Below are 26,723 nucleotides of genomic sequence, written 5' to 3'. Positions count from 1 at the left end.
ATTTGCGATTATTTGAATTATTTTGACGTGTTTTAGGGATTTATCTATTTAAAAAATCATTATTATAAATTTTTCCTGTTATAATTTGATATAAATTTACAAAATTATTTTAAAGCATAAATTTTTTACATATTCCTTGATTAGCATAAAGATAATTTTAAAAAATATATTTTTTAAACAGATAATTAATCATTTTAAAAGATAATTATTTTTATTCTTATTATCATCTAAATTGCTTAAATAAAATAAATTTATTTTTTGTATCAAAATTATTATAATTAATTTTTAATTATTGGAACTTTTAAATTTAAAAAACAAATGATTTTGATTATAATATAAATACTGTACAGATGAAATTATTAATTACTGTACCAAGATGTCGGTAAAGCAGCAAGGAAAAACTTTGGGTCTGTTTTTCTTGTTAAAAAAGAAACCCAAGAAAATGACTGTGTGTATATATAGATATATAGATATATGTGTGTATCCATGTACACCTCTCTTCGCTTCCTCCTAAATTCATTTTCGCTTTCTCCATTTCTTAACAGCAAAGCCTGAAACGAACACAGAGAGAGATGCATCTGTACAATGCATGGCTACCGCCACCAGTCGCCGAGGAAACCAAGAAAGAGAAGGAAGCCTTCTCTCGCGTCCTCTCCTCCGTAAAGACATCCTACCGACCAGACGATCCTGAATCCGTCTATGCTACTCTCAAATGGATCTCCGTCATCGAGCTGTCAGTTCATCTCTACTCATGATTGTCTACCTTTCTTCTTTAATTTATGAATTTGCTCCTGTCTATGCATAATTGTGCATCTCTTGCTGGTCTTAACTTATGGTTATTACTTCTGGTTCGTTTCTTCGAGTCAGGTGCTTGTTACAAAAGATTATCCTGTTCCGTACATGTCTTCAATGTGTGTTTGTTTGTCTTGCTGTGATTGGTTTCGGTATGAATTGTTCTTCCTTTTACAAAGTTTCAATCACTTCTTAATAGAAGGGGATTGAATTATTCTTAATAGAAGTTTGAACTTGGCCCTCACTTATTTTTGGTTAATTATGTTATTGAGTATCGAGTTTAGAGAGAAAACCGGATTTTCCTTTTGTTGTTTACTCGTGAGGCAAACTTTGACTACTTGGCTAGTAAGGCGACTTTGACCATCCAGTAGTGTTGCAAACAACTATTCAGATGTATTTGTTACTCATGGTGTTAATGGCGTTGAGGCACTGACTGTGCTGGAAATCACATGGATTTTCCTTTATGTATATACAGCAAGATATTACACTCTTTAAAACGTTTGCCAGGAGGTGAGGTACTCGTAGTTATTCCTATTGCATATATCCAGCTCTAAGGATAATTGATTATTTCTTGACTACTAGATTTTGTTCAAAGGATAGCTATATAATATCAGTAGTATGGACAAATGTTGCTGGTTTCGACTGAACTTTAGTATCATAATTGCTATCACCTTTACAATTTTATTGGTTGATGGAAGACTCCTGCTCAAATTTAATGTTTATAGAGGATCAGCTGTCATTCACTGCCGATTATAACTAAATTTTATACAAAGTTTGGGCCGGATTAAGGTCTTATTATATCTACTTTATTGCAGATTTATAAAAGCAAAAAGTGAGTTATCCTTGGAAGATGTGAATGCACTCGTGGAAACTGGGTTAGAATTATTCCATATATCAGAACACAATCTCTACGCCCAGGTATTACATATAACATAAAGAATTTCATTAGTTCACATTTTGTTTCTTTGTATTTGCCTAATACTTATGTTCTGTTTGAGAGGATTAGGTTAGATGGGGAAATGTGTTAGTGAGAGTGCTGAATAAGTACCGAAAAAAATTGTCCTTGAAAGTCCAGTGGAGGCCTTTGTATGATACCCTGATTCATACACATTTCACAAGGTGAGTTTTAAAATCTTCAATTTTCATATGTCTTATATTGCCAACTAGACTGATGAAATTGTCAAGGCATGTTATCTTATCGAAGGATTTCGTTCCCACTGCCTTTTTTGATTCAGTGGTTCAACCAGATGGTTCTATTCCTACTGCAATTTTTAAGCCAATGATCCTTTAAATGCTTTAATTCAACCAGTTCCTTTTCGAAGTCAATATCTTTGAAGCTGTTTCTGTATATATATAATATTTGAAGCAGGCCTTCGCTCTCTCTCTTTTCCTTTCAATTTTTTAATTTATAGTTATTGGAAATTGTTACTGTTTTTTATGTTCTCTTAATAGTTTTATATGATTGCATTGCTTCTAAATTACCTTGTTTTTTCATTTTGCTTTTAAAACTTCATATGTGTCCCAGGAATACAGGTCCAGAGGGGTGGAGGTTGAGACAGCGGCATTTTGAGACTGTTACTTCGCTTGTTCGATCCTGTAGGCGATTCTTTCCTCAAGGTTCTGCCTTTGAAATATGGTCTGAGTTTAGGCAAGTTTCCTAAGACTTCTCTATCAAAATATGAAGTTCAATTCTGATGCTTCAGGATATCCATCGGTAGGGTCATCTATGTTGTCAAAGTGGCGTGAAACCTTGTTAACTATTATATAAGTTAAAATTTGCTTCACCTGTTTCAAGTTACATCTCCCATATGTAAATTCTATGGGGCTTTTGAAGGTCCATTTCTTGATTTTGCATTTCAGAGAATGAATTACTGGATTTAATGATGTATTTGGTCTAATTTGTAGTTTAAATGCCACTTTATAATGTCCATGCTAATGCACTAATTTTCTTTTTGGAAATTATATGGTGTTTTGCTCACTTATAAATGATTCCTATATGGTTAAAGATATTGTTTTTAACATGCAAAAGGCAGTGGTTGCTTATTTCTAGCTAATTTTCTAATATTCATTTAGGTTGATAGACTGAAGAGAAGATAGCTTTGTATGGAATTAGTCTTGTCACCTGGATAATTTAAGCTGCTGTTAGTTGTGCCTAGTCTTGACAATACTTCAGTTAGGTCCTGAGAGTACTTGTTGAAATTGATTACATTTATCATTAGGTGTCAATTGTCTTCTAAAAAAAGGTGTTAATGGTAGAATTCTTAGTTGCTTAACTTGCCTTTAAGTAGTTTATAACAAACTTGCAGATCTCTTTTGGAAAATCCATGGCACAATTCATCCTTTGAAGGATCTGGTTTTATGAGACTGTTTCTTCCAACAAATCCAGACAACCAGGAATTCTTTTCAGAGTAAGTAGTAATATGTTCGTGTAGACGTTTCATGGTTTTTCATTGACTATGGGAGCAAGCTTACTTTGTTATTTTGAATGACAGAGATTGGATTAAAAAATGTCTGGACCTGTGGGACACAATTCCAAATTGCCAATTTTGGAACAGCCAATGGACCGCCGTTATAGCTAGGGTTATAAAGAACTACCGCCTTATCAACTGGGAGTGCTTCCTACCTTCGCTTTTCAGTAGATTTTTAAATATGTTTGAGGTGTGTTGGATCGTTCAAGTGTTTTGGAGTACGATCTAATATGTGTTTGATGTTCCTGGGTTAAGTCATTTAAATGTGCTAGCAGGGAAATTATTTTTGGAAAAGAATTGTATCATATATTGAACTGGATAAAGGTCTAGATAGCCAAAATAAAATGTATGCCCAACTCCTGAAAATAAAGTGCCAAGGGGCTTCGCAGGAAAATGAAAGTAAATTTGAAACTTTTTGGATTTTGCTGATGCTCAATTTCATGCTTCTGTCTTGCAATTCCAGGTTCCTGTTGCAAATGGAAGTGGATCATATCCTTTTTCTGTGGATGTTCCAAGAAATACAAGGTTCTTGTTCTCGAATAGAACTGTCACCCCAGCAAAAGCTATAGCAAAATCAATTGTAGGATTATGAACTTCATCTTCATGTTAAGTGATTCTTTGAATTATTATCTCTGTATATGGTTGCTAATGTTTTATTATGTTGCACAATTGCAATTACAGGTGTATCTGATTAAACCTGGTACTTCAGCCCAAGAGCACTTCGAGAAATTGGTCAACCTCTTAGAACAGTTTGTTTACTGACATTTTAATGTTTTATTTCTTATTTCTAGATTTTCTGGATTCCTGAAATTCTTATTCATTGGCTGTTATTGTGCTTATATTTATAGATATTACCATCCCTCGAATGGTGGTCGATGGACTTATTCATTGGAAAGATTTTTGCTTCATTTGGTAATTACATTCCAGAAGCATTTACAGCACGAGCAGCAGTAAGAGTTTAATAGCATGACGACATATTTGTTCAGCATTTGCTTTGGCATTTTATTTAGACTCTCTCAGCTAAGATAACTTCGCTGGCAGGAAAGGAGAAGATAATGATCAAGCTAAACCTTATCTAGGAAAATCAGAAAGAAGTTCCTTTGTTAATGCATTGTTGAAATTAATTGACCGTGGTCAATATAGCAAGAATGAACATCTTTCTGAGACAGTTGCTGCTGCAACTTCCATTTTGTCGTACGTGGAGCCCTCCTTGGTTCTTCCTTTCTTAGAGTCTCGATTCCATATGGCCTTGGAAACGGTTAGTGGTGTCACATGAATTCTTTAGATGATGGAATTTCATATTAGCTTGTGGGAGATTTTCCTTGCAAAAAGATTCATGTGCTTCTTTAGTGAGCTTAATTGACTGGTAGTTATTCGCACATCTTTGGCTGTGACTTTTCTTGATTAATATCTCTTCTGTTAAATTTTATGTCTAGTCAGACAACTGCCACTCACCAATTGAAAACTGCTGTAACATCAGTAGCATTTGCCTCGCGTTCAATTTTTCTCACATCTATATCAGCTTCTTCACTTCAACCGGATAATCTTGGTGCTGGTGTCAATAGTGAAATGTTCATTAATCTTCTCATGGTTTCACTTTCAAATGCACTACTTGGTATGGATGCCAATGATCCTCCTAAAACTTCAGCAACCATGCAACTTATCGGTTCCATATTTTCGAGTGTGAGCTCTTCATTTCTTCCAAAACATTTCTAACATCATTTGATTAATCATACTTCAACTGGGAGTTTCATGTTCCACTTATAATTGCAGATGGCTATGCTTGACGATGATGTAGAAGAGTTGTCGTTGATGCCAATGATCCGATTTTCTGAATGGCTAGATGAGTTCCTATGTCGCTTATTTTCTTTGCTTCTACATTTGGAGCCCGGCAGTGTTGTGTGAGTGTGGCATTCCTTCGTGCCCCTTTATGGTCTTGAGTGATTGTTTCATTGTATTGGATTATGTTCCCCTGCATCTAGTTGTTTGTTGGTTCTTCTCTGTCTCTTCCTCGTTCACCTTTTTCCTTGGCCATTATCCTTGACTCATTGTTTATGGGATCTGATGTTGCAGAAATGAAGGCCTACATTCATCACCAACAACTGGAACTTTCCTGGTCGAAGATGGTCCTTACTACTACTGCATGCTAGAAATCTTGCTTGGCAGGCTTTCAAAATCACTATATAATCAGGTGTCAGTCGTGACTTGACTTCAAATGTTCGGTTCAGTTGCTTCTTCCAGGGAAGTATTTTGGTAAACTTTTTTCTTTTAATGCTGGACAGGCTTTGAAGAAAATTTCTAAGTTTGTGCGGACAAATATTCTTCCTGGAGCAGTTGCCGAAGTTGGTCTACTTTGTTGTGCATGTGTTCATTCAAATCCTCAAGAAGCAGCTGTTCATCTTGTTGAACCAATCCTTTCATCTGTTATATCCTCTCTAGAAGGAACTCCTGTTACAGGATATGGTGGAAGAGATAGTCTGGATGTATCAGTTTTGACCAAGGTTTTCTGGATCCTACTTGTTAATTGTTTTCTCCTCGAGATTTTCATTGCTTCTAATGACTCTAGTTAAATCTTTATCTTCTTTTCTTCTTTAGGCAAAGGCAACTCTTTCTCCAGCTCTTGAAACAGCAATTGATTATCAGTTGAAAGTATTATCAGTTGCCATCAGTTATGGAGGTCATACACTTCTACGTTATAAGGATCAATTCAAAGAAGCTATTTTTTCTGCATTTGATTCTCCGTCTTGGAAGGTTTTTTCATTCTTCAATACTAATTTTCTGTTCAGTTTTCCCCAGAAAGTCTTATACTATTCAGTTGTATGCTCTTATCCGTATAACTAACTGATATCATAGGTCCCTGGTCTTTGTGTTTATTCTGTTTGTTACAAAATGACAGGTTAATGGAGCTGGTGATCATCTTCTTCGCTCTCTCCTTGGGAGCCTGGTTCTTTATTATCCTATTGATCAGTACAAGTATGCTACCTCAATAACAGTGATCACACTTTTTTTTTTTTTTTTTTATATCCTAAATCTCCTTGAAATAAATTTTTGATCTCCGACTAGGTGTGTTTTACGTCATCCTGCCGCTTTTGCATTGGAGGATTGGATTAGCACAAAAGACTACACCACTGATGAACCCAACATGTGTCCCAAATGGCATGTTCCTAGCGATGATGAAGTTAAATTTGCTGAAGAACTTCTAAACCATCATTTTCAATCAGCTTTAGATGATCTTCTAAGAATATCCCAAACTAAAATGCATTCTGATCTGGGTAATTTCATTTTCCGTGGAACACTGTAGCAGCAGAAAATTTAGCTTAAGAACAACAGTTTTATTGAGCTATTATGCTTCATTTTTTTTTCAAAAGAAAAACTTCTGTATGATGATGTCAACTATCATCTCTGTGACAAATGTTGAGACGCTATTAATTGTACATTTCTGTATTTTTTTTTTTCACATCATATTATTTAGAAGTTCTTATTTCAAAAAAAAAAAAAAAAAATAGAATTTCATTGTCTTATATCTTATGGATGTCTGGCACTATATCACTTATGGAATTTATGATGCAGGGAATGAGAAAGAGCATTTGAAAGTGACTCTTCTGCGTATTGATTCTTCTCTGCAAGGTGTTTTATCTTGCTTGCCTGATTTCAGGCCATCATCCAGGAATGGGACAGTTGAAGATCCATCTCATGCTTCCTTTTTAATGGCTGGTGCAACTGGCTCGCGTGTTGGCAGTACAGAACTGAGGGAAAAAGCTGCTGAGATTATACATGCAGCCTGCAAGTAAGGTTTATATTCATTGTTAATTTGAATATTATTAAGGTGGGTATAATCACTGATCAATGCTGATATTTGCAACGGTGACAGATATTTGTTAGAGGAAAAGTCAGATGATAGTATCCTGCTGATACTCATCATACGTATTATGGATGCCCTGGGGAACTATGGTAATGAACATTGGCTAGATGATTTAAGGCTCTTTGAAGTTTTGCTAGATATTTTTTGCATCAGCATTGTCAGTCCGCCTCACAGAGTTTTCTTCCCTGACATATTGCCAGGAAGTTTAGAATATGATGAGTGGTCGAATCACAGGCAGGCTTGGAAGTTGGAATCTGCTGCAATTATAGAACCTCCAATGAATTTTATTGTGGGTTCTCATTCTAAGGGAAAGAGAAGGTAGGAACTCCCTTCCTGAGATACTGCTGGATTGTTGCTTGAACAGTTAGTAAAGTACTGAAATCTAAGTTATGAGCCTTTTATTGTATTCCAGACCAAGGTGGGCACTTATTGACAAGGCATATATGCACAATACATGGAGATCATCACAATCATCATATCATCTGTTTCGAACAAATGGGAATTTTTCTGCATCAGACCATATGATTCTTTTGATGGAGGATCTCCTAAAGCTCTCTTTGCATAGCTATGAGACTGTTCGAGCGTGAGTCCCTGATAATTTATGATCCTGTGATGCATTGACTTGTAAATTGTTTGACTATGGATTCACTGTTTTGGGTCTTGTGACTTTTACAATTTTAATAACCATGTAATAAGATTCTCTTATCTGCTTGTTCCATGAATTTGGTTCATATCAAGTCATTTAAGGTTTCAATCATGGCCTTTTACTTTATCATTTCATTTGGATTTAGCTCCTCTCCTGTCCTATGCAAAGGAATAAACGGAAGGTTGTTTTTTTTGTATCTTATGTGAAGTTATTGGCTTGGTTTCCAGGCTTGCTGGAAAAACTCTCTTGAAGATGATGAAGAGATGGCCGTCATTGGTTTCCAAGTGTGTGCTTTCTCTTACTCAGAACCTGCTAAACCCCAGCACACCAGAATATGCTGTTCTGGGTTCTTGTGCTCTTCTTTCAACCCAAACAGTTCTCAAGCATTTGACAATGGTAATCATTCTGTATAAAACATTATAACATATTTCAGAAGTGTACACTGTTTCTTATATTTTCTTCTGTGATTCTAGGATCAAAAGGCATTCTCATCATTTCTCCTTGGAATTCTTTCAAGGTGACCTTAAGTTCCTAGTTCTGCAAGTCCTTGGTTTTCAGTTATATTAACACTCATGAGGTTTTGTCATATAAACTAATCTTATGTAATATTTTCATCTCTTTCAGTTCTCATCATGAATCACTGAAAGCTCAGAAAGCGATCAATGAGGTAAAATCTTTCAGTATATCTTTAGAGGAATTTTTTTCCCCTCAATTTTTTGGTTAACAATTTCTTTTCGTTGACAGCTTTTTGTCAAGTACAACATTCACTTTGCGGGAGTTTCCAGAAACATATTCAGGGCTTTGGACAATCACGTAGATGCACCAGATTTTACAGATCTAGTTTCTCAAATTAGTTCTATGAGTTTTGATTCGACTAGCTTGCATTGGAGGTAAGGATCCAACTTGCTGGCTATTTTCTTTTGCAAGAAACTAGCTGGCTACTTTTTCTTTTGCTAGTAAAATTGCTGGCTACTGGATATTATTTGTTTGTGCCATAGTTGTTTTTGGCCTCCAACAAACTATCATGCATTTATACGCAGACCATTGATGTTTCCCATTATCATCAATTCATTTTAGTTTCTTGGATCTCGGATTTGAAATATTCTAGGACTGGCTTATTTTTCTTTTTCCTTCTCTCAGGTACAATCTGATGGCCAATAGAGTCCTGCTCTTGTTGGCTATGGCCTCTAGAAATAACCCGAACATTTCTTCCAAAATTTTGAGTGAAACTGCTGGTTAGTGTTCTAATTGGTTTGAGGATTGTTTGTTCAGATTCTTGCAGGAAAGGTCTGTTGATTATGTTCAACTATTATTACCTGTCCAAACTTTATTGTTGTCTTGTTGATGCATGGTCAGGTCACTTCCTGAAGAATCTCAAAAGTCAACTTCCTCAGACAAGAATACTTGCAATCTCAGCCCTAAATACACTATTGAAAGAATCACCTTACAAGATGTCTGCTGGATATCAGCATGTACTCTCCAGGAACACACAAGAAAATACCAAATCATCACTTGAAGGTGCATTGACCCAAATTTTCCAAGAAGAAGGGTTTTTTGGTGAGACTTTCAATAGTCTCTCTCATGTTCATATAATTTCCGATACGGAGAATGCATCTTCCAGAGGAAATCATGGGAACTCTTCCTTTCAGAGCCTGGCAGACAAATCAATCACCCATTTCTATTTTGACTTTTCGGCTTCATGGCCACGAACTCCTTGTTGGCTATCTTTATTAGGACATGATATTTTTTACTCAAATTTTGCACGCATCTTTAAGCGCTTACTGCAAGAATGTGGCACGCCTGTTCTATCGGCTCTTAGAAGCACGTTAGAGGAGTTTGCTAATGCAAAGGAAAGGTCCAAACAGTGTGTTGCTGCTGAAGCATTGGCTGGAGTTCTGCACTCTGATGTTGATGGTTTGCTGGAGGCATGGGACAGCTGGATGATGGTCCAGTTGCAGAATATTATTCTCTCTCAATCAGTGGAGTCCATACCTGAGTGGGCAGCATGCATACGTTATGCAGTCACAGGAAAGGGCAAGTATGGAACAAGAGTTCCTGTTATGAGGCAGCAAATTTTGGACTGTTTGGTGACTCCTTTACCTTCAACTGTATCAACATCTGTAGTTGCTAAGCGTTATGCATTTCTTTCTGCTGCATTAATAGAATTATCCCCACAGAAGATGCCAATATCTGAAGTACAGTTACATGATAAACTTCTGAATGAGCTGCTGGGTAGTATGTGCCATTCATCTGCGCAAGTATACCTTCTCTTCATATATTTCTCCAGTTTTTGGTTATGTCATGTTTCTTTTTTTGAGTGTGGGCATGTTTTGTACTTTATTCGAGTCTCTTCCTTCTGCCTCATAACAAAAGGTACAAAAGGTTGAGAGAATATGGAAATAAGACTATTTAACAGCCTTGCAGAATTGATAATCGGGTAGTCTTTATAACACATTCTGAAATCGGATACTGATGGCATGAACATGTTAAAAAAATAATTGCCCTTTTTTTCTTCATCATGCAAAATCACTGTTTTTAGGGGGGAGTTTTATTTAGAGGTTCATGTTTTTATTCGGGGAATCATTTTCTTATCGGTGTGTTATCATACATCTCTGGTTCTGCAGTTTCACTTGTACAAGAGAACAATAATTAATATCTTCTGTTATTTCTTGTTTGGAAAATGGAGTCATTATGTAATTAATATTTCTGCTACACATGGAATGCGTGTTTTCTTTCCTTTTGTGTATTCTGATGCACATTTCATTTGTAAATAGGTCCGGGAAGCTATAGGTGTTACCCTTTCAGTGTTATGCTCAAACATTCGGCTTTATATGTCATTTTCTCAAGATAATCCTGACATGAAATCTGATATTAGTCACCACCTAAAGGAGGAAAGCTGGTTCCAGTTGGTTACAGAAAGAGCATCTGAAGCAGTCGCAAACATTCAGAAAACTGGCATGTCTGATAGTCTGGAGGCCTCCACTGATGTAAATACTCAAAATGGTCATCTTAATGTAAATCATGCTGACTCACAAGATGATGTCAAATGGATGGAAACGGTACTAATTTTTTGAGTTATTTACAATGGAATTGAATATATATATTTCCTTCGACCTAAAATGGTCTTACTGATCTGCTCATGTTTGGTAATATCTATAGTTATTTCATTTTATCGTCTCAACTTTGAAGTCTGGAAGATCTTCATATATGCTTGACGTAATTGTGAGCCTTCTCCACCCAATAATTTCCTTGCAGGTATGTGGTGTAGATTCCAATGGTCTCAGTTTTTTTTCCCTTTTTGCTATCCATTTATGTTATTATAATTTTTCCCTTCTTCGAAATCTCTGTTGGTTTAATCCTGGACAGTTAATTAGGGCTACATGATTATGATCAGGAGATATGATTTCAGAAATCATGTTAAAATGGAAAAGGAAAATTTTGAACCACTATTATTCTGGTTACAACATTGCATGATTGTTTGACCTTCAGGACTCAGTTAATCAAGCTTTGAGTGTCCTTTTAACAATGAGATAGATATTCCATTAAGCTGTGAAAAAACCTACTAACTGAACAGTCTGCTCATGATCTATTTTTGCCCCTGAGCTTTATAAAAGGACTGGGGATCAGAGCTCCCCTCAAATGGACTTTCTCTACATCTTGTTTAATCTTTGAAAAAGAGAAATGATTAAACTTGGGTTCTAAAAGGTCTAGTTAGACATGGGACATGGCAACACAGCAAAATGCTAATATCCAAGTTCAATAAAACAACTATTTCAAAATTTTATTGATTCTCAGAGTACATGTTTATATTCTTTGGAGGAGCTGGTATATCATGCTTTACAAATATTATTTGTTATTGAAATTAAATTTTCAAGTACATTGATCATCATCATTTTGTATCTGAGAGATATTACTGGACTTTTGAAGGAAACATCAAATAAAGATTTATCCACATTGGCCAAAGTAGCTTTCGAATTGCTAAAATGGAGGGTTTTCCGTGAGCCCCATCTCCAGAAAGCTGTTTCAGTTATTCTTTCTTCTGCAAATGACTCAAACTGGCGGACAAGATCTGCAACTCTAACATATCTCCCAACTTTTATGTTTAGGTATAGTGCTCCTTTAAGAGACTTATGAATTTGACTTTAATTGTATCAGGCAACCTATGTGTTTCCTGGTTCGTTGATGACCTTGAATAAATATTTGCTATTATTTAAAAGAAAATCTGTACTTATTAAAGTGTCACTTTATGGAAGAATCAAGACGCTTGTCCTTTATTCATAAATCTCCTCTCTCTTTTTTTTGAAATAATAAATCTCCTCTCTCCTAGTTATCCCAGTTATCTTTGTACACCTTTATGGTTTTATGTTGTCTCCCTTACTGAGTATATAAATAATTGAGTTATATTCAAACATCTAAATACAGAAAATCATGTATGTGGTGCAAATGATAAATTGATAATAAAGGTTTTATTATCTTCTTCTAACAGGCATACTTTCATTCTCTCAAGTGGGGAGAAGCAAAAGATCTGGAGAACTGTAGAAAAGCTACTTGTTGACAGTCAAGTGGAGGCAAGTTCCTGGTTGTCTTTAGTTGATAGTGATTCTTACTTTTGTAAAAAATGCGTTCTCATTTTTTGTAAAAAATAAAAAGACAAACTCATTCACAAGCACCAAGCAGGTGCCGCATCAAGGGTATGATATTCATGGTTTTAGGGTTATTCTTATATGAATTATGTTCAAGATTCTTGAGGATTATTAGCTGTTAGTGTTATAGACTAGAATCTCTGTACCAAGCTTAGGATTTTGATACTGCTGGCTCATTGTTTATTTCTTTGATTAGGTGAGGGAGCATGCTGCTGCTGTTCTAGCTGGACTAATGAAGGGTGGCGACGAAGATTTAGCTAGTGCCTTTCGTGAGAGAGCTTATAAGGATGCAAATTCAATCCGAAGAAGGAGGAGGCAAGCTTTTCCTTTTTTCCTTTTTGCTTTAAAAATTTGATGAGCTTTAAACTATTATCTCTTGCTTTACCTTATTACTAGGGATTTCATATTTCATGTGTTTATGATCTATTCATGAATATCCCTGTTAGTTGGTTTTAGGTTTGTGCATATCATGCATGATGGTACTCATGAATAGCCATCTACTTGCATTTCATATGTAGCTTTTGCCTTTTGTTTGTGGTGTTAGCTTCTTTTTGTCTGATGAAAAGTGAAAGAAGGAAAGGGATAAAAGAAACTATATTTGAGAGAGAGAGCAATTCTTGATTAAGTCTGCGAAGCCTCTTCATGCAGGAGAAATTAGGATTAATTTGCCTACTAAGAAATTGGGAGGGGAAAAAAAGTTTAGATATCACAACTAGGGTTCTTAGGCATCATACCTAAAGGTTGATTGAATCACCCAATCAATTATGAGAAATTCTAAAAAAATATCATTGAATATTTGAATGATCAATAAGTGGAGTTATTTATAATAATTTTTTCCTAACTAGAATTAAATTAGAAAATAGAAATTAATAAAATTAGGAATGCTAACCCTAGTAGGAATAAGAAATTAATACTAATAATATTAGAAATACTAATCCTAATACAAAGAGAAAATAATATTAATAAAAAATAAAATCTTTATCTCAAAAAACATTTTTCTCAAAAAACTAATAAAAAATAAATTTCTAACTCTAATAAGAAATTTAAATAATAAATTGAAAATACTTTAAAAATAAATAACATCCTGTCATTGCTATGTGCCACCGATTCTCCCTTGGGGGGGAGGGGCAACTCGGCTCCGTCGAGTTGAAATCATGGAATGTGGTATGTGTGACAGGGTTTAACATCTTGAGGTGAGCTTCTGTGATCCAAGTTCAATCAATTTGAGGACGTCCTTTCCATTTTACTAGAAACTTGTGATAGGTACCATTGCTAGTTGCTACCTCTTGATAATTAACAATTTCTTCAACCTCATCCTTGATATTTTGTGTCTGGAAAGCTAAAAGGAATGCTATTATGAGAAACTGTAGGGTCACCTCCTTTGTATGAAGGAAGTAGAACATTGAAGATCTTACTTATACTCATATATTTTGGGAAATCAATAACATAAGCATTTGAACTAATCTTTTTGAGAATTTTGTAAGGATCAAAGTTTTCGGAATGAGGTTTCTTGTAGACGCCCTTAGGAGAACTTCCAGGTTTGATGTATACCATAACCATATCTCCCTTCATTAAAATCAGCAAGTCTTTTTAAATCAACAAACTTTGTATCCTTCATTTCTTGGAGCAATTCATCGTCTAACCTCTATGTTGTATGTCATGTATATGTTTAGCAAAGTCTTCTACCTTAATGCTACGATGAGCATTTTGTGGTAAGCGAACCAAATCAATAAGTTTTCTTGGTTGTATGCTCATAACCCATTCAAAAAGACTGATTTTGGTTTACTAAACTATTGTAAGAAAATTCAGCAATAGGAAGAACAAGATCGCAATTGGTAACACGATTACTCACACAACATTGAAGGAGGTCTCTGGAGCTCAAATCTTTTATCATGATCAAGAATAATGGATAGGGGTAGCCCATGTAAGCGAACTACTTTGAAGAACAGTTTGTCCCATATGAGAAGCATCAAGGATCTTTGCTCATGGTATGAAATGAATCATTTTATAAGACTGATCCACTACCACAAATATTGAATCATGGCTTCTAGTTGTTTTTGGCGGACTAAGTACAAAGTTCATGCTTATATCTGTTCATGGCTCATGGGGTACAGACTGTGTTGTGTGTAGACTATTATGTTTCTAACCTTTGTTGATTTTGACAGACATGCCACCTAACAACTGTTCAAGCTACATTGCTTTTTATACTTGACCAATAAAATCGATCTTCCACCATAGCAATTGTTTCATCTCTTTCGAAATGACCAGCTATATCTCTTGAATGCAATTCCAATATTACTTCTAGGCGGAGAGATGTGTTGGATAGACAAAGACAGGTTCCTTTACATAGGTATTCAATGTGCAATATCAATTAGGTTCACACTTCCCACCAACTAGTCTTGATAAATTATGCTAAAATCCTCGCACGATGAATGATTTGTTTTAACCAAGTCAAATCCCATAACTTGGACAGCCATGGAGGTGAGTATGACGATCTTTCGGTATAATGCATCTGCTACTTGATTCTCAACCTTTTGCTTATATTGGATTACAAAAAGCTACCCATCTTACATGATGGTGGCTAAGTTTCCTATGAGAATTGATATATTTAAGAACCTTGTGGTTAGAGTAGAGGACAAACTCTTTCTGAATTAGATAATAACACCATTGTCGAAGTGCTTGGATGATGATGTATTTTATTGTATGTGGTATGCCTCTGTTTTGTATCCGTAAGCTTCTCACCAAAGTAGGCTATTGGATGTCCTTCCTGACTAAGTAAGCTTCTTATACGTACTTAAGATGCATCATAAACACTTCGAATACCTTGGAGAAGTCTTGAAGACATAATACTAGTGCTTTTGTCAATTTCTTCTTGATGTTCTCAAAAGCTCTAGACACTATTTGGTCTAAACAAATTTTCCAATTCGTCTGTAATGGGTACACTATAGTGCTAAGATCTTTATTAAATCTTTTGTAAAAAGATACCAACTTGTGGATTTCGCACTTCATGTAAAATCTTAAGAGTTAGCCATTGTTGGAATTTAACCCTTTCTAAATCAACTTCTACTCCTTTAAGAGAAGACAAATCCCAAGAAAACAACATTAATTTTCATGAATCTGCATTTTTTCAGGTTAATATAGAGTTTTTCTTGGCAGATTAGTCTCATAACTTGTTGTAAATGAGAGATATGTTCCTCCTTAAACTTACTGAAGATAAGAATATTATCAAAATAGACAACAAGAGATCTCTTGTAAAAAGCTTGAAAAACTTTATTCATGAAGCGCATGAAAGTATTTAGGGCATTAGACAGTCGGAATGGCATGACTAACCACTCATACAAGCCATCTTTGGTTTTCAGTAGTGTTTTCTATTCATCTCCAGGCCTTACACAAATTTGGTTATGTCCGCTCTCCAAATTTATCTGGGAAAAATATGTTCCTCCTTAAACTTACTGAAGATAAGAATATTATCAAAATAGACAACAAGAGATCTCTTGTAAAAAGCTTGGAAAGCTTTAGTCATGAAGTGCATGAAGGTATTTAGGGCATTAGACAGTCCAAATGACATGACTAACCACTCATACAAGCCATCTTTGGTTTTCAGTAGTGTTTTTTATTCATCTCCAAGCCTTACACAAATTTGGTGATGTCCACTCTTCAAATTCATCTTGGAAAAATATGTTGAGCATGCCATGGATCTAGCATTTCATCAAGATGAGGGTATGAAAAACCTATACTTGATGGAGATCTTGTTGATTGTGTGACTATCAATGCGCATCCTCCAGGTCTTTTCTTTCTTGGTTGTGAGTAGCTGGCACAACACAGGAGGTTAAACTTCCTCGTATAAACCCTTTAGACAGTAATTCATCGATTTGTCGCTTACACTCAGCATGTTCACTTGGATTCACACAGTATGCTGGTAAGTTAGGCAATTAAGACCTCGAAACTAAGTCAATCACATGTTGAATGCTATGAAGTAGAGGAAGTTCATTTGACAAGTTTGGTGGAGCAATGTTAGCAAAAGTGAGACAGTAGGCTAGTCACTTCTGTTGGTGTTGTTTCTGTTGAACAAGCTTCTTATTCTTTTAACTCCTTACTTAATATAGCATAAACAATGTTTGATTCTTTGTTTTCTTCTTCAAACTGTTTTCTTGAGAAAAAAATTAAGTTGTTTCTTTTGATCAGTTGTTGCAAATTTAGCAGTCTTATTGGCTTTGAAGTTTCGAATATCTTTTGTGATCATGGGTTCCAAGAGAATATCTCTTTTCCCTATGGAAAAGTAATATGTGTTTTGCCTTCCATTATGGTGTATATTGCAATCACATCGTCAAGGGTGGCCAAGGAGAATATGAGTTACTTTCTTGGGAACAACATTTCATAAGATGACATCTTCATATTTACCATATTGTAAAGAGACAAGACATTGTTGAGTTACCGGACTTATTATTTCATCAAGATATGCTACCCTGTATTATTGTGCATATTGTTTTATGGTAAGCTTTAGATATTCTATTGTTGAAGCTGATACTACATTCACACAACTCCCTCCATTGATGACAAGCTTTTTGGCTCTTGGTCCACAATGACAAGGGTTTAGAATATAGTAGTACGACGCCAATCTTCTTCCTCAGTTCTAGGTGTTGCAAGTATGTCTGGCTACAGACACAAGGGAAGCATCCACTAGACAGTAGCCATCCGCTAAGTCATCATCGTCAAGGGAAACTTCATGATCCCTATCTTTTTTATCATCTTCCTCCATTCTAGTATGCAAGTCACTTTTTGGGGGGCGTTGATAACCCATATGGCCTAGCCTCCCCATCTGAAGCAAACTATTTATTTGCCTCTTGTTTTGGGAACTGATTTTTCCTGATTTGAAGTTCGTTGTGCAGAACCTGCTCACACATCGTAATTTGTTCTAGAGTTCCTCATAAGGGAGTTTCATGTTTCCTCGAAGTTGGATCTGACAGGTAATCTTCTATATGAAAGGGAGCTTGATAAGTTTGGGCTATAGTTACTGGAGGTCGTCGAATTAAGTCTCTTTAATATCAACTCTTGGTCCTGTCTTGAATTGAGATGTTACTTGACTATTATCTTTTCAACTAATTGACTTGGAATTTTTAATTCTTCAAACTTTTGTATATTCTCAGTTATCAACATATTACCCTGGATTAAAGTATAAAATTAGTCATGAAGTTTGTCAAAGTAGTTGGGAAGTAGATACTTCTCACGAAGAATAATTTTCATATCATCCCATGTTTTAAATTGTTGGTTGTCTTCAAATTATATTATATTTTGAGCAATAGTGTACCACCATATGTTTGAAGTCCAACCATCTTCATCGTTGCAAATCAAACTCTTCGCGCATCTGGTATGTCATACCTGTTGAAGTATTCTTCCATTGATTAAGTCAATTGAGAAAGAAATCAGGATTCCTTCTTCCATCAAAACCAGGGGCTTCGACCTTTACCTTCTTTGTAATGTCTCCAGCATTATCCACAACATGTCTTTGAGCAGAGTGGAATGCTTGAACCACATGCAGATTTTAAATTAGATGACCTACTTGAGTTGTGTGTAGGTGTCTTGTTTCTTCCAAGATTGCTTTGATAAAGTTTTGCATTGCTTCCAATCTGGTATTAGTGGTTGCCTTAAGTGTCTCAAATTTAGTATTTAATTCAGCATTTGTCACCATTGCCGAAGCTGAATGTCTCTTAAAAAAGTTTAGTTAGGATAGGAAAAGATTGTAAAAGCCAAAACATAACAGAATGCACAAGGCTTACTCGCGGCTGGGCGTGCATGGGCTTCATGCACAAGCTTTTGGTCACTGGACGACGGTGGCCATTTGGCTGGTAGCTCACTGGAGGTGCTGAACTTAAATTGAGGCCGGTATAGGATCTGACGTGCAGAAGTGTGGATTTGCCAGAGGCAATGGCTATGGGAGCTTCCGTCGATGAGTATGGCAGTTTCGAGTTGAGTTTCATGGAGGGGCTTTGGTGCTCGATCCATCGGGCCTTTCTGGATTTGGTGGTGGTGGCAGTCGACCAACTCCAACAGGTAGTTGCTGAACAGTGCTGGCGACTGTTTTAAGGTTTTTGAAATTTCTTTTTCTTGAAATAGGTTTAGGAGTCGTTTGGGTGTAGGGTTTTGAGAATATGTGGTGTAGGATACTTTTAACTCCACCAAATTGATGTAGGACATATTAGAGTTGATTTTTCTACTAAGAAATTGGGAAAAAAAATCTAGATTTCAAACCGAAGGTTCTTAGATATCATACCTAAGGATTAATTGAATTACATAATCAATTATGAAAAATCTAAAAAAAATATTGTTAAATATTTGAATGACCAATAAATGAAATACAAAATTATTTCTAATAATCTTTTCCTAACTAGAACTAAACTAGAAAATAGAAACTAGTAAAATTAGGAATACTAAACTTAATAAGAATAAGAAACCAATATTAATAATATTAGAAATATTGATTCTAATACAAATAGTAAATAATACTAATAAAAAATAAACTCCTAACTCTAATAAGACTTTTAATAATAGTATATCTTTCGCGCGATAACATCTTCATCATTGGGTTGTCAATTATTCGATGTACTCCTTTGCGAGTCATTTTGCTGTTGAGCTGCTTATCAAATGCTTTCCTCGAGCACACAATGCCTAATTTTTTTTTTTACATTTCAAAACCACAGACAAAAGATCAATGCATGAGGCACACAGCCTACCGATTAAAAATGTAATAGTGTATCTTTATGATATGGCAAAAAAAGACTCATGTCTTTTTTCTTAAACTTTTGTTGTGGGAAAAATACTCATGTTGGTGTATCTTTTTCAATAATTCTGCCCTTACCTTCATGAACTACATAGTCGCAGACACACAAGTGATAGTTAAGTGAATCTTTCTGATGCCAACTTTGTTGTGATCCTACAAACAGGAAAAGATTAAGTAAAGTTGGTCCTGTTACTGAATGGCTGTAGATATGTTTTTATCTTTGGATTTAAAGATGGTTTAATTATGAATGCAGGAAATCAAATTCAGGTCAATCTGTCGCTTCTGTTCACGGTGCTGTACTTGCTTTGGTGGCTTCTGTGTTATCTGTTCCATATGACATGCCCAGGTATGCTCACATTTATTGTACATATACTTCTGTAAAAAATAAAGTTTATTAGTAAGATTGAGAAATTACAATCTGAAGTAGTATTAGTGATCCTCCAGAAAGAAAATAAGAGAAGAGATTAAAAAAGGCAGCAAAAAAAGTAATATATCTGCATCAATATAAAAATTGCATCTGAATTCCTTTAGAATGTGTAAAGGAATCCTCCTAAAGGAATTGTGTGCTTTTGGCAGGAGAAAGGCAAAGTACACTTTCCTCTCTCCAAGATCCTCATTTGAATAAGAATTTTTCTTAAAAATTTCTAGCGTTTCTCCCAAACCAAAGAATCCAATATTATTTATTTCCGGAAGTACAATTTAATAATTTAGACTGTTTGAGCAGGATTTTTATTTTTTTTTCAGTTAGTCATGTAAAATTTGGCAAGCTGGACGAAATACCAGAGGCCGTTTGTTTATCTTTTTATTTTTGGATATGATATTTTTAAATTATGCTTGGTTTCACATGTGCGGACCATTTATATTGAGTGCTATTCATAATAGCACAAGTCAATAGTACTCATATTCTGATCCTATAAAAAAAGAAGTTTCCTGAAAGGCAAGGTTTTATTCAACAAGAGCGTGGTATAAAGTGGGTGTGCTTGGATTATCATGCGAACGTTTTTTTTTTTTTTTTGAAATAGGATTATTAAAGTATTGGTTTCGTCGATATATTCATGGGGGATTTGAGGTGAAATTTTTGGATAACTGAAGTTCCTAATAACCAATCAAATAATTTCAGTGGGGAAGATCTTGAGGGGTGATTTGCAATTTGTATGAGACAAGTTGATGTAAGAAGTTGGGTTACTGAACTTTTACGTTCATTCAACAATGTTTGCCACTTTGGAAATATGATACATTTAGAAAATAGAACTCCAGAGAAAAGATACCATAGTAGCATTGTTGCAGTCAAGAAAATTAACCTTTTCTGGCACTACTTCAACACCACCATGATTAAATCTGAATTACCATCTGGCAAGTTGGGGAAATTAAGGCAAATGGAATTTTTTCAACATCCAAATCGGAGTGTAAATGGAATTTTGGTTGCTTTGCTAGTTGTTGTATCTTGTTTTTTCAATGATTGATTTTGCATCTTCATTTTCTCTTAAAGTTATGAATTGCTTTCATCGGTCCTGGCATTTCTCAGATTATAATGAAACGCTAATATTTCAGTGGGAGTAATATATATTTTTTGTATTCCACACATTAGTTTAGTGCTTGTACTTACATGTTACTTTTGAGATCAATGTCAGATGGTTGCCTGATCACATTACATTACTGGCTCGTTTTGCTGGGGAGCCATCACCTGTGAAATCTACAGTGACAAAGGCAGTTGCAGAGTTCCGGCGTACCCATGCGGACACATGGAGTCTTCAGAAAGATTCATTTACTGAAGAGCAACTTGAGGTAGTTCCATGCAACTCAGTCTACTGTATATTTTAGCTTTGTGTTAGATAATTTGGTGAATTGTTTAATTTTAATAAGTTTCTTGAATTGGTGCTTTCAGGTCCTGGCTGATACATCCTCATCATCATCATATTTTGCATGATTAAGATACTTCTATACTGTAAGAAACAGTACAGCAGAAACACAATGATTGATAGCGAGAATTATGTTTTTCCTTGTGATATTTTTTCATAAATCTTTAAAAAATAGTTTTATTTACACTTGTGTCATACGGTTGCCTTAAGAAGTTTATTACTGCCCGGGAAGTTAGATTTCTTGCCTGCTGAGTTGTTTACGAAACCCTTAAAGCATAGGATTCATCAAATCATCTGATGGTATGTCCCACAGGATGCAATCTGTGTTGAACAGGCTGGTCCGGTTCCTGATTTCTTTTCCTCCGTCTGACTCATGTCCATTTTCATCCTCCAATTTTTCTTGCAACTGGCCTGTTTGTTCCCCTGGTGTGCACGTGCTTCCAGTACACATACTCTGGCTCCATGGTGATCCAGCCCCTTCGTTGCCAAAAGCTGGTGGGCCATATTGGAATCCAGTAACGGATGCAGGAAACACACTGCAGGACCCTGCAAAATTCATGGATGTTGGTCCAGTGGAGTCCCATATCTTGTTGGAGGGTAGGATGGCAGGCTCTTGTATGGCTCTTGATATGTTAAGCTTTATCTTCTCGATGGTATCATCTTTTTCTTCTTGTTTGTTAGTAATGTGGGGAGTTGCTGTGTTCCCTGGGGTTGCATTTGACTGTTGGAGTTGGAAGTCAATGCGCTTCTTGGTAAGGAGGTGGAGCATTTCATCTTTGAAGCAGCCAAGAGCTGCTTCTGCAAGGTGAGCCACCTGGGGTGGAGCTAATGTGGTGGCAATCTCAGCCATGAGGTGGGAAAACGGCTTGTGGGTGACTGGATCGATACCCATGCCTGAAAGCTTCTTTTTTAGTTTGGTGTTCCAGTGATTTTTAACGTCATTGTCTGTACGGCCAGGTAGCTGAGCTGCAATTAATGACCACCTGCGTTAGAACATTGAGGTATCAATCAGTTAACAATTAGTTAACATTTAACTGAATTAGAATATTTATTAGAAACTAATTCAATAAATGAGATGATGATGAAGTTGATACAGAAGGCAAAGGGTTAAATTGTCTATGCGTTCCTTGGGTGTTTTTCTTTTTGACATGCTATTATAGTTTGGAAATGGTGATCTGTGTTGCCTACCGGTTTCCAACGACAGAGTGCAGTTTCACAATGATTTGTTCTTCGCCATCAGAGAATTGGCCGTGCTTAAGGTCAGGGCGAAGGTAATTTGTCCACCGCAGCCTACAGCTCTTGCCACATCTTTGGAGACCTGAAAGAACAAACTGTTAGAGTTAATATATTAAGTTATCAATTACTTTTCAATAGGATTTTAGGGAGAGGGAGGAGGGAGTGTTTTACCAGCATTCTTGGGGATAAGGCGCCAGTTACGGGTTCCATGTTGGGCAATGTAGGAAGAGAGCTTGTTGTCTTCCTCAGGTGTCCATTGCCCTCTCTTCACATTGTCTTTCTCACAGCATGGAATCCGCCCCATCTCAGGGTCTTTTTTTTTTTTTTCCTTTTTATTTGGTGTTTTTAGGGTAAAGAAGAAAGGAAGAGTATAGAATAAGAGACGGTAGTAAAAGAGAATTTTATAAATTTTATTAAGCTAGTCTTTTTGGTTTTGGGATGAAATAAAGGGGAAAAAAGAAGTAGAATGAAGTTGTTATGGGAAAATATTGTAGAATATGATGGTGAAGTGAGAAAAGAAATGGGAAAGGGTTATTGTTATATACGAGTTTTGTTGGTGATAGCATCAAAGGTGCATGATTTTATTAAAGAATTCAACGCCATTGAGAGCGTGAGAGATTGGCCGGTAGCTCACCCACAAGGCGCCCGGTCAAAACTCTCTTTTTGTTTCTGGTTCTCTCCTCTGGTTGACTTCCTCTGTGAGCTTATGCAATATGATGTGATCTTGGTCGCACAAACACACGCACGCACACAGAGGGAGCAAGTTTCAAGGTTGTTTGTTTCTCTCCCACGTGTGGGGTCGCAGCATGCGTGCACATGGTGCCAAATCATATCAAAGTTGTGCAGGAAGGCCGTGCCATGCCAGTTCCATGAGGAGTCTCCGGGAGAGTGCTTTGTGTTAATCTGTTCCTCGCTTGAGCTGTCTCTCAGCCGTAGGTATTGTTTTGTGTAGTTAGTGGCTTAATAATGGCCAGATGTTACGTTACAATATGAGTACCATCTAGAAAAATAGTGAATGTTAAATTATTTATTGCTTTTCGAGGAAAAGTATAAATTAGTTACCAAAAATACTGGTTTCTTAAAATAGTTTCTGAACCTACTCAATTCTAATGCCTGGACAAATTTTGGAGTAAATTTTGCATGCACAAAGTTCTGGTTAATGTGTATACACATTCTCCATGTGTTTTACTAATTTATCTATTACTCAACTATGAAACAGAAAAAAAAAGACAAATATTTTTTATAATCTGATAATATTCTCATATCAATTTGGCACTTATAAGCCCTTGAACTGACCCAATTAAACGTAGTAGGGTTATAATTAAGCAAATACAGCTAAATGTTCTAAGAATAATCCATTTTCTTGTCCAAGGAGCAATGTTGTTCTGCACAAAGTACATCTCCACCGGGAAATATATAGTTAGAGGCCGAAAGTTCAAAGCTCCTAGCACTCCCAAAACTTGGTTGAAGTAAGGGAAGATCATTGCAACTGCAGTTGTCGATGCAACGTAGATGGTTCGATAGCATAGATTGAGGAGGTTCATCTGAAAGGATGGTAACCCTGGGAGCTTGATGCTATAGAACTTGTTTACAAATCTGCTTTCTGGGGAATTTCTTTACAGCCCGTCTTTCTATTGATGCAAATACTGGCTGACTATTGATCTACATAGACATGAATTAAAGAGGTCGATTAGGGATATTTCCAGCTTCTCTCTAGATTAAATTTCTTTCTCAGATGATTTAATGATTTATTCTTATCACGTGAAGATTCACATATGTGGGTTAAATATTATACATGATGTCAGAGCTTAGAGCAATAATTAGTTATTGGCAGGGAAAAGAAAATTTCTGAGCAAATTGGGATGTATTATACCTGATATCCTCTGATCAAATGAATAACGATGCATATATTAGCAAAGTCGATAAGTCAGTAAGGCTCCTAAAATCCGAATCCAGTCAAGATATTTCCAGGCGTAAGGCTGCCGAAAGCTGCATATCCAAAGCCTCCACAGCATAGGTAAAAGAAGATGGTAATAAAGATTGCAAGCACTGAAGCCTTCTTCATGACTTTGTTTTCTGGTGGAGTAGATTTCAGAGTATCATTCAATCAAGAAAATCAACCATTATATATAGTTTCAGTTTTTTCTGCTGCTTTTCAATGTTGGATTATGCTGTCCCTAATAAAATATATACATATATATATATATATGTTATAGTTAAAAAGATGGGAAGCTTATACCTGTATCTCTAGAAGGATAATTGAATATGGATAGGCAAAAGCAATATCTCCAAGTGCTTGGAATATTAACCATAATTTGTTTGCAGTAGAAGAAGCCGGAACTCCAGTTATGTTCCCCTTAATTCTTCCATTTACTGCATTTACAAACGTGAAATTTAGAAAGTAAAGAAACTGACACTATATACATATATATATACACACATAAAAGGATTTTTGTATATGTCTCTGGTGAAGGAAATCATGAGGGAGATGTTGAATGACAGACTTATACTTACTTATAACTTGTGCCAAACCAAGTCCAAGTCCAATGAAGGAGTACGCAAAAGACATGATTGCTGCAATAGCTGATAGCCGCTGGATGTTATCAGGAATCTGTGACATCACAACCTGAGTAAGTCCAAACACCACCATATAAACGGTGCTTCCATAAACACATGGAGCCTGATGGCCTTCTCTGTGGTAGCAATTGGCCCTTTGAATTGCTCTGCAAACACCCAAACCAAAAAAAGAAACAACCATGTGAGAAAGCCTTCCTCAAATCAAACCAAAAATCAACAAAGAAGTTTGAGCAGAAACATACAAAAAAGAAAGTTCGATAAGATTACAGTGTGAGCTTTTTACAAACACACAGAGTTAATTTAATGTTAAATCAGGAGTAATGGGTTATAATAATATAAACAAAGAAACCAAAAATCATCATCTTCCATCGTCGAGTACCTCATACTGGTTGAAGTGGTAATAACGTAGGCTACACCAAAACCATACACGCTCCGATTCTGAAGGAACCCACAGAACCATTCCTGCTTTCTACCTGATAAATTATTACCCAATTAGGATTCAGAAAACCAGACAAACCTAAATTTTAGGAAGAGGCTAAAGAAGATGAAGAAGAAATTTCACCCTTAAGAAAGACCCTAACTGCTTGCATGTAAGAATAGTTTCGATCCCCAGTGACAGGGTCAGGAGACCTATAACAATCAGCAAGAAGAAAAGAAGAAACGTAGATAACGATCGCAAAACAGAGAATAGCAACCGGCCCTTCGATCCAACCAAGCTGCGCAGTACTCCACGCCAGCGACAGCACGCCGGAGCCGATAACGGCAGTGATTATATGAGCAATGCAACTCCATAAGGTTCCTGATTGAGTCGATACATATTTTATATAATATTTCTGTGCGCTTCAAATTCAACAGTGAAGAAAAAGCAATGAGCACTGGAACAGAGTGGTACCCAAAACGAGGTTTAAGCGTATGTATAATAGTTACCAGTTCTGGGCGGATGGCCATTAGTCTTCCGTATTAGCTGACTCAAGAGAACGTCGGATTGCCATGGTTACCTAAGTTAGAGCAGAGACTTTCGAGTCAGAGATAATCAACGCACTAAGACAAGACTTTTAACTTGAATGAAGAAGAAGAAGAGTGAAGTACGGCTAGTAGTGTGTGATTGTATTCATCAAAATTTTGTGAGTAATATATTAACAAAATAAGCTCACATAAAGATTGTATTCATCACTCCAACCCAACAAAATAGTAGATTTTGATCCCATTATATTTAGATTGATGAGAAAAAAAATACTAAAGTAAGATAAATTAATAAAATAAAATGATCGAGTTATATAGTCGGATAATTTATAAATCTGAAAATATTTAAGAAATTAAAAAAAAATTCAAGTTTGGATTAGGTTTTGGATTCGAATGTTATATCCAAGTATGATAAAACTTACTCTCAACTATACTATCATTTATAATCCCACCTTAATTAAATATAAAAAATTATATTTATTGATATACTTTCTAAAGTAATTTTCATTAGAATTATTATAATTAATTCTATCAGTTAAAGTAATTATTTTAGATAATTAATCCAATTAATAGTGGATAACTTTTTCACGTTAAAAAATTTGAGTAAAAGGTAAAATGATGGATATTTGAGAATAATCAAAAGAATATGGTAATACAATTAAATTAACTAAAATAATACAGTTAAGAAAACATGATTTGAAATTAAGTATAATAGATAAGGATTTAAATAATCCATGAATAATCATAAAAAAAGAATGAACAATTAGGAATACCAATAGATAGGCCAATAAGAAATTATATAGTAGGAAAGAAGAGAGAGAAATTAAGGATAAAATGTGTAAAGAATGAAAGAGTCATTTAAAAGACGATGAAATCTAAAAGTTAAATTAAACTTTGAA

General features: G+C 35.7%; 2 protein-coding genes and 1 pseudogene across 6 annotated transcripts; 1 reads left to right on the top strand and 2 right to left on the bottom strand.

Moving 5' to 3' along the window:
• Positions 1-472: 472 nt before the first annotated feature.
• On the top strand, positions 473-24,034 carry PA200 (proteasome activating protein 200). Of its 4 annotated transcripts, none has more exons than XM_088218822.1 (37): positions 473-733; positions 1,608-1,710; positions 1,799-1,911; positions 2,318-2,440; positions 3,099-3,200; positions 3,285-3,450; positions 3,724-3,840; positions 3,942-4,009; positions 4,109-4,210; positions 4,302-4,518; positions 4,701-4,943; positions 5,034-5,161; positions 5,334-5,451; positions 5,543-5,761; positions 5,856-6,011; positions 6,157-6,233; positions 6,324-6,532; positions 6,831-7,047; positions 7,132-7,211; positions 7,323-7,440; positions 7,535-7,705; positions 7,996-8,164; positions 8,242-8,285; positions 8,393-8,435; positions 8,513-8,658; positions 8,909-9,003; positions 9,125-10,026; positions 10,543-10,827; positions 10,928-11,023; positions 11,696-11,874; positions 12,255-12,336; positions 12,608-12,726; positions 17,301-17,378; positions 19,443-19,535; positions 20,821-20,974; positions 21,075-21,134; positions 23,657-24,034. In XM_088218822.1, exons 1-36 carry the CDS (start codon positions 573-575, stop codon positions 21,114-21,116), a joined length of 5,535 nt encoding a protein of 1,844 aa, XP_088074948.1. In that variant the 5' UTR covers positions 473-572; the 3' UTR covers positions 21,117-21,134; positions 23,657-24,034. The 4 variants fall into 4 exon arrangements, with proteins under 4 accessions (XP_088074948.1, XP_088074947.1, XP_088074946.1 ...); XM_088218821.1 differs by lacking the exon at positions 23,657-24,034 and adding an exon at positions 21,362-22,146; XM_088218820.1 differs by lacking the exon at positions 23,657-24,034 and having other exon boundaries at positions 21,075-21,232.
• MYB80 (myb domain protein 103) lies at positions 21,165-22,588 on the bottom strand. Its single transcript, XM_022050413.2, has 3 exons — positions 22,456-22,588; positions 22,237-22,366; positions 21,165-22,031 (listed from the first exon to the last, which is right to left on the bottom strand). Exons 1-3 carry the CDS (start codon positions 22,586-22,588, stop codon positions 21,317-21,319), a joined length of 978 nt encoding a protein of 325 aa, XP_021906105.1. The 3' UTR covers positions 21,165-21,316.
• LOC110820704 (putative amino acid permease 7) lies at positions 23,539-25,809 on the bottom strand (annotated as a pseudogene). Its single transcript, XR_015818756.1, has 7 exons — positions 25,754-25,809; positions 25,424-25,701; positions 25,241-25,334; positions 24,799-25,007; positions 24,524-24,657; positions 24,158-24,385; positions 23,539-23,946 (listed from the first exon to the last, which is right to left on the bottom strand). The product of XR_015818756.1 is annotated as a putative amino acid permease 7 (transcript).
• Between the last annotated feature and the right edge of the window lie 914 nt (positions 25,810-26,723).

The sequence above is a fragment of the Carica papaya genome, chromosome 4 (genome assembly GCF_054855325.1).
Source record: "Carica papaya isolate Zhongbai chromosome 4, ASM5485532v1, whole genome shotgun sequence".
NCBI classification, from domain to species: domain Eukaryota; kingdom Viridiplantae; phylum Streptophyta; class Magnoliopsida; order Brassicales; family Caricaceae; genus Carica; species Carica papaya.
The sequence above is the reverse complement of the archived record's forward strand: the minus strand, read 5'-3'. Positions and strand labels throughout refer to the sequence as shown.

Bases quoted from the DNA above. Each gene is read 5' to 3' on its own strand.
- MYB80 (XM_022050413.2), bottom strand. From the start codon at position 22,588: ATGGGGCGGATTCCATGCTGTGAGAAAGACAATGTGAAGAGAGGGCAA. The intron at 22,367-22,455 runs GTAAAACACTCC...TTGTTCTTTCAG, and splicing joins CCTTATCCCCAAGAATGCTG to GTCTCCAAAGATGTGGCAAG. The intron at 22,032-22,236 runs GTAGGCAACACA...GTTCTAACGCAG, and splicing joins CACTCTGTCGTTGGAAACCG to GTGGTCATTAATTGCAGCTC.
- PA200 (XM_088218822.1), top strand. From the start codon at position 573: ATGCATCTGTACAATGCATGGCTACCGCCACCAGTCGCCGAGGAAACC. The intron at 10,027-10,542 runs GTATACCTTCTC...ATTTGTAAATAG, and splicing joins TGTGCCATTCATCTGCGCAA to GTCCGGGAAGCTATAGGTGT. The intron at 11,875-12,254 runs GTATAGTGCTCC...TTCTTCTAACAG, and splicing joins CTCCCAACTTTTATGTTTAG to GCATACTTTCATTCTCTCAA.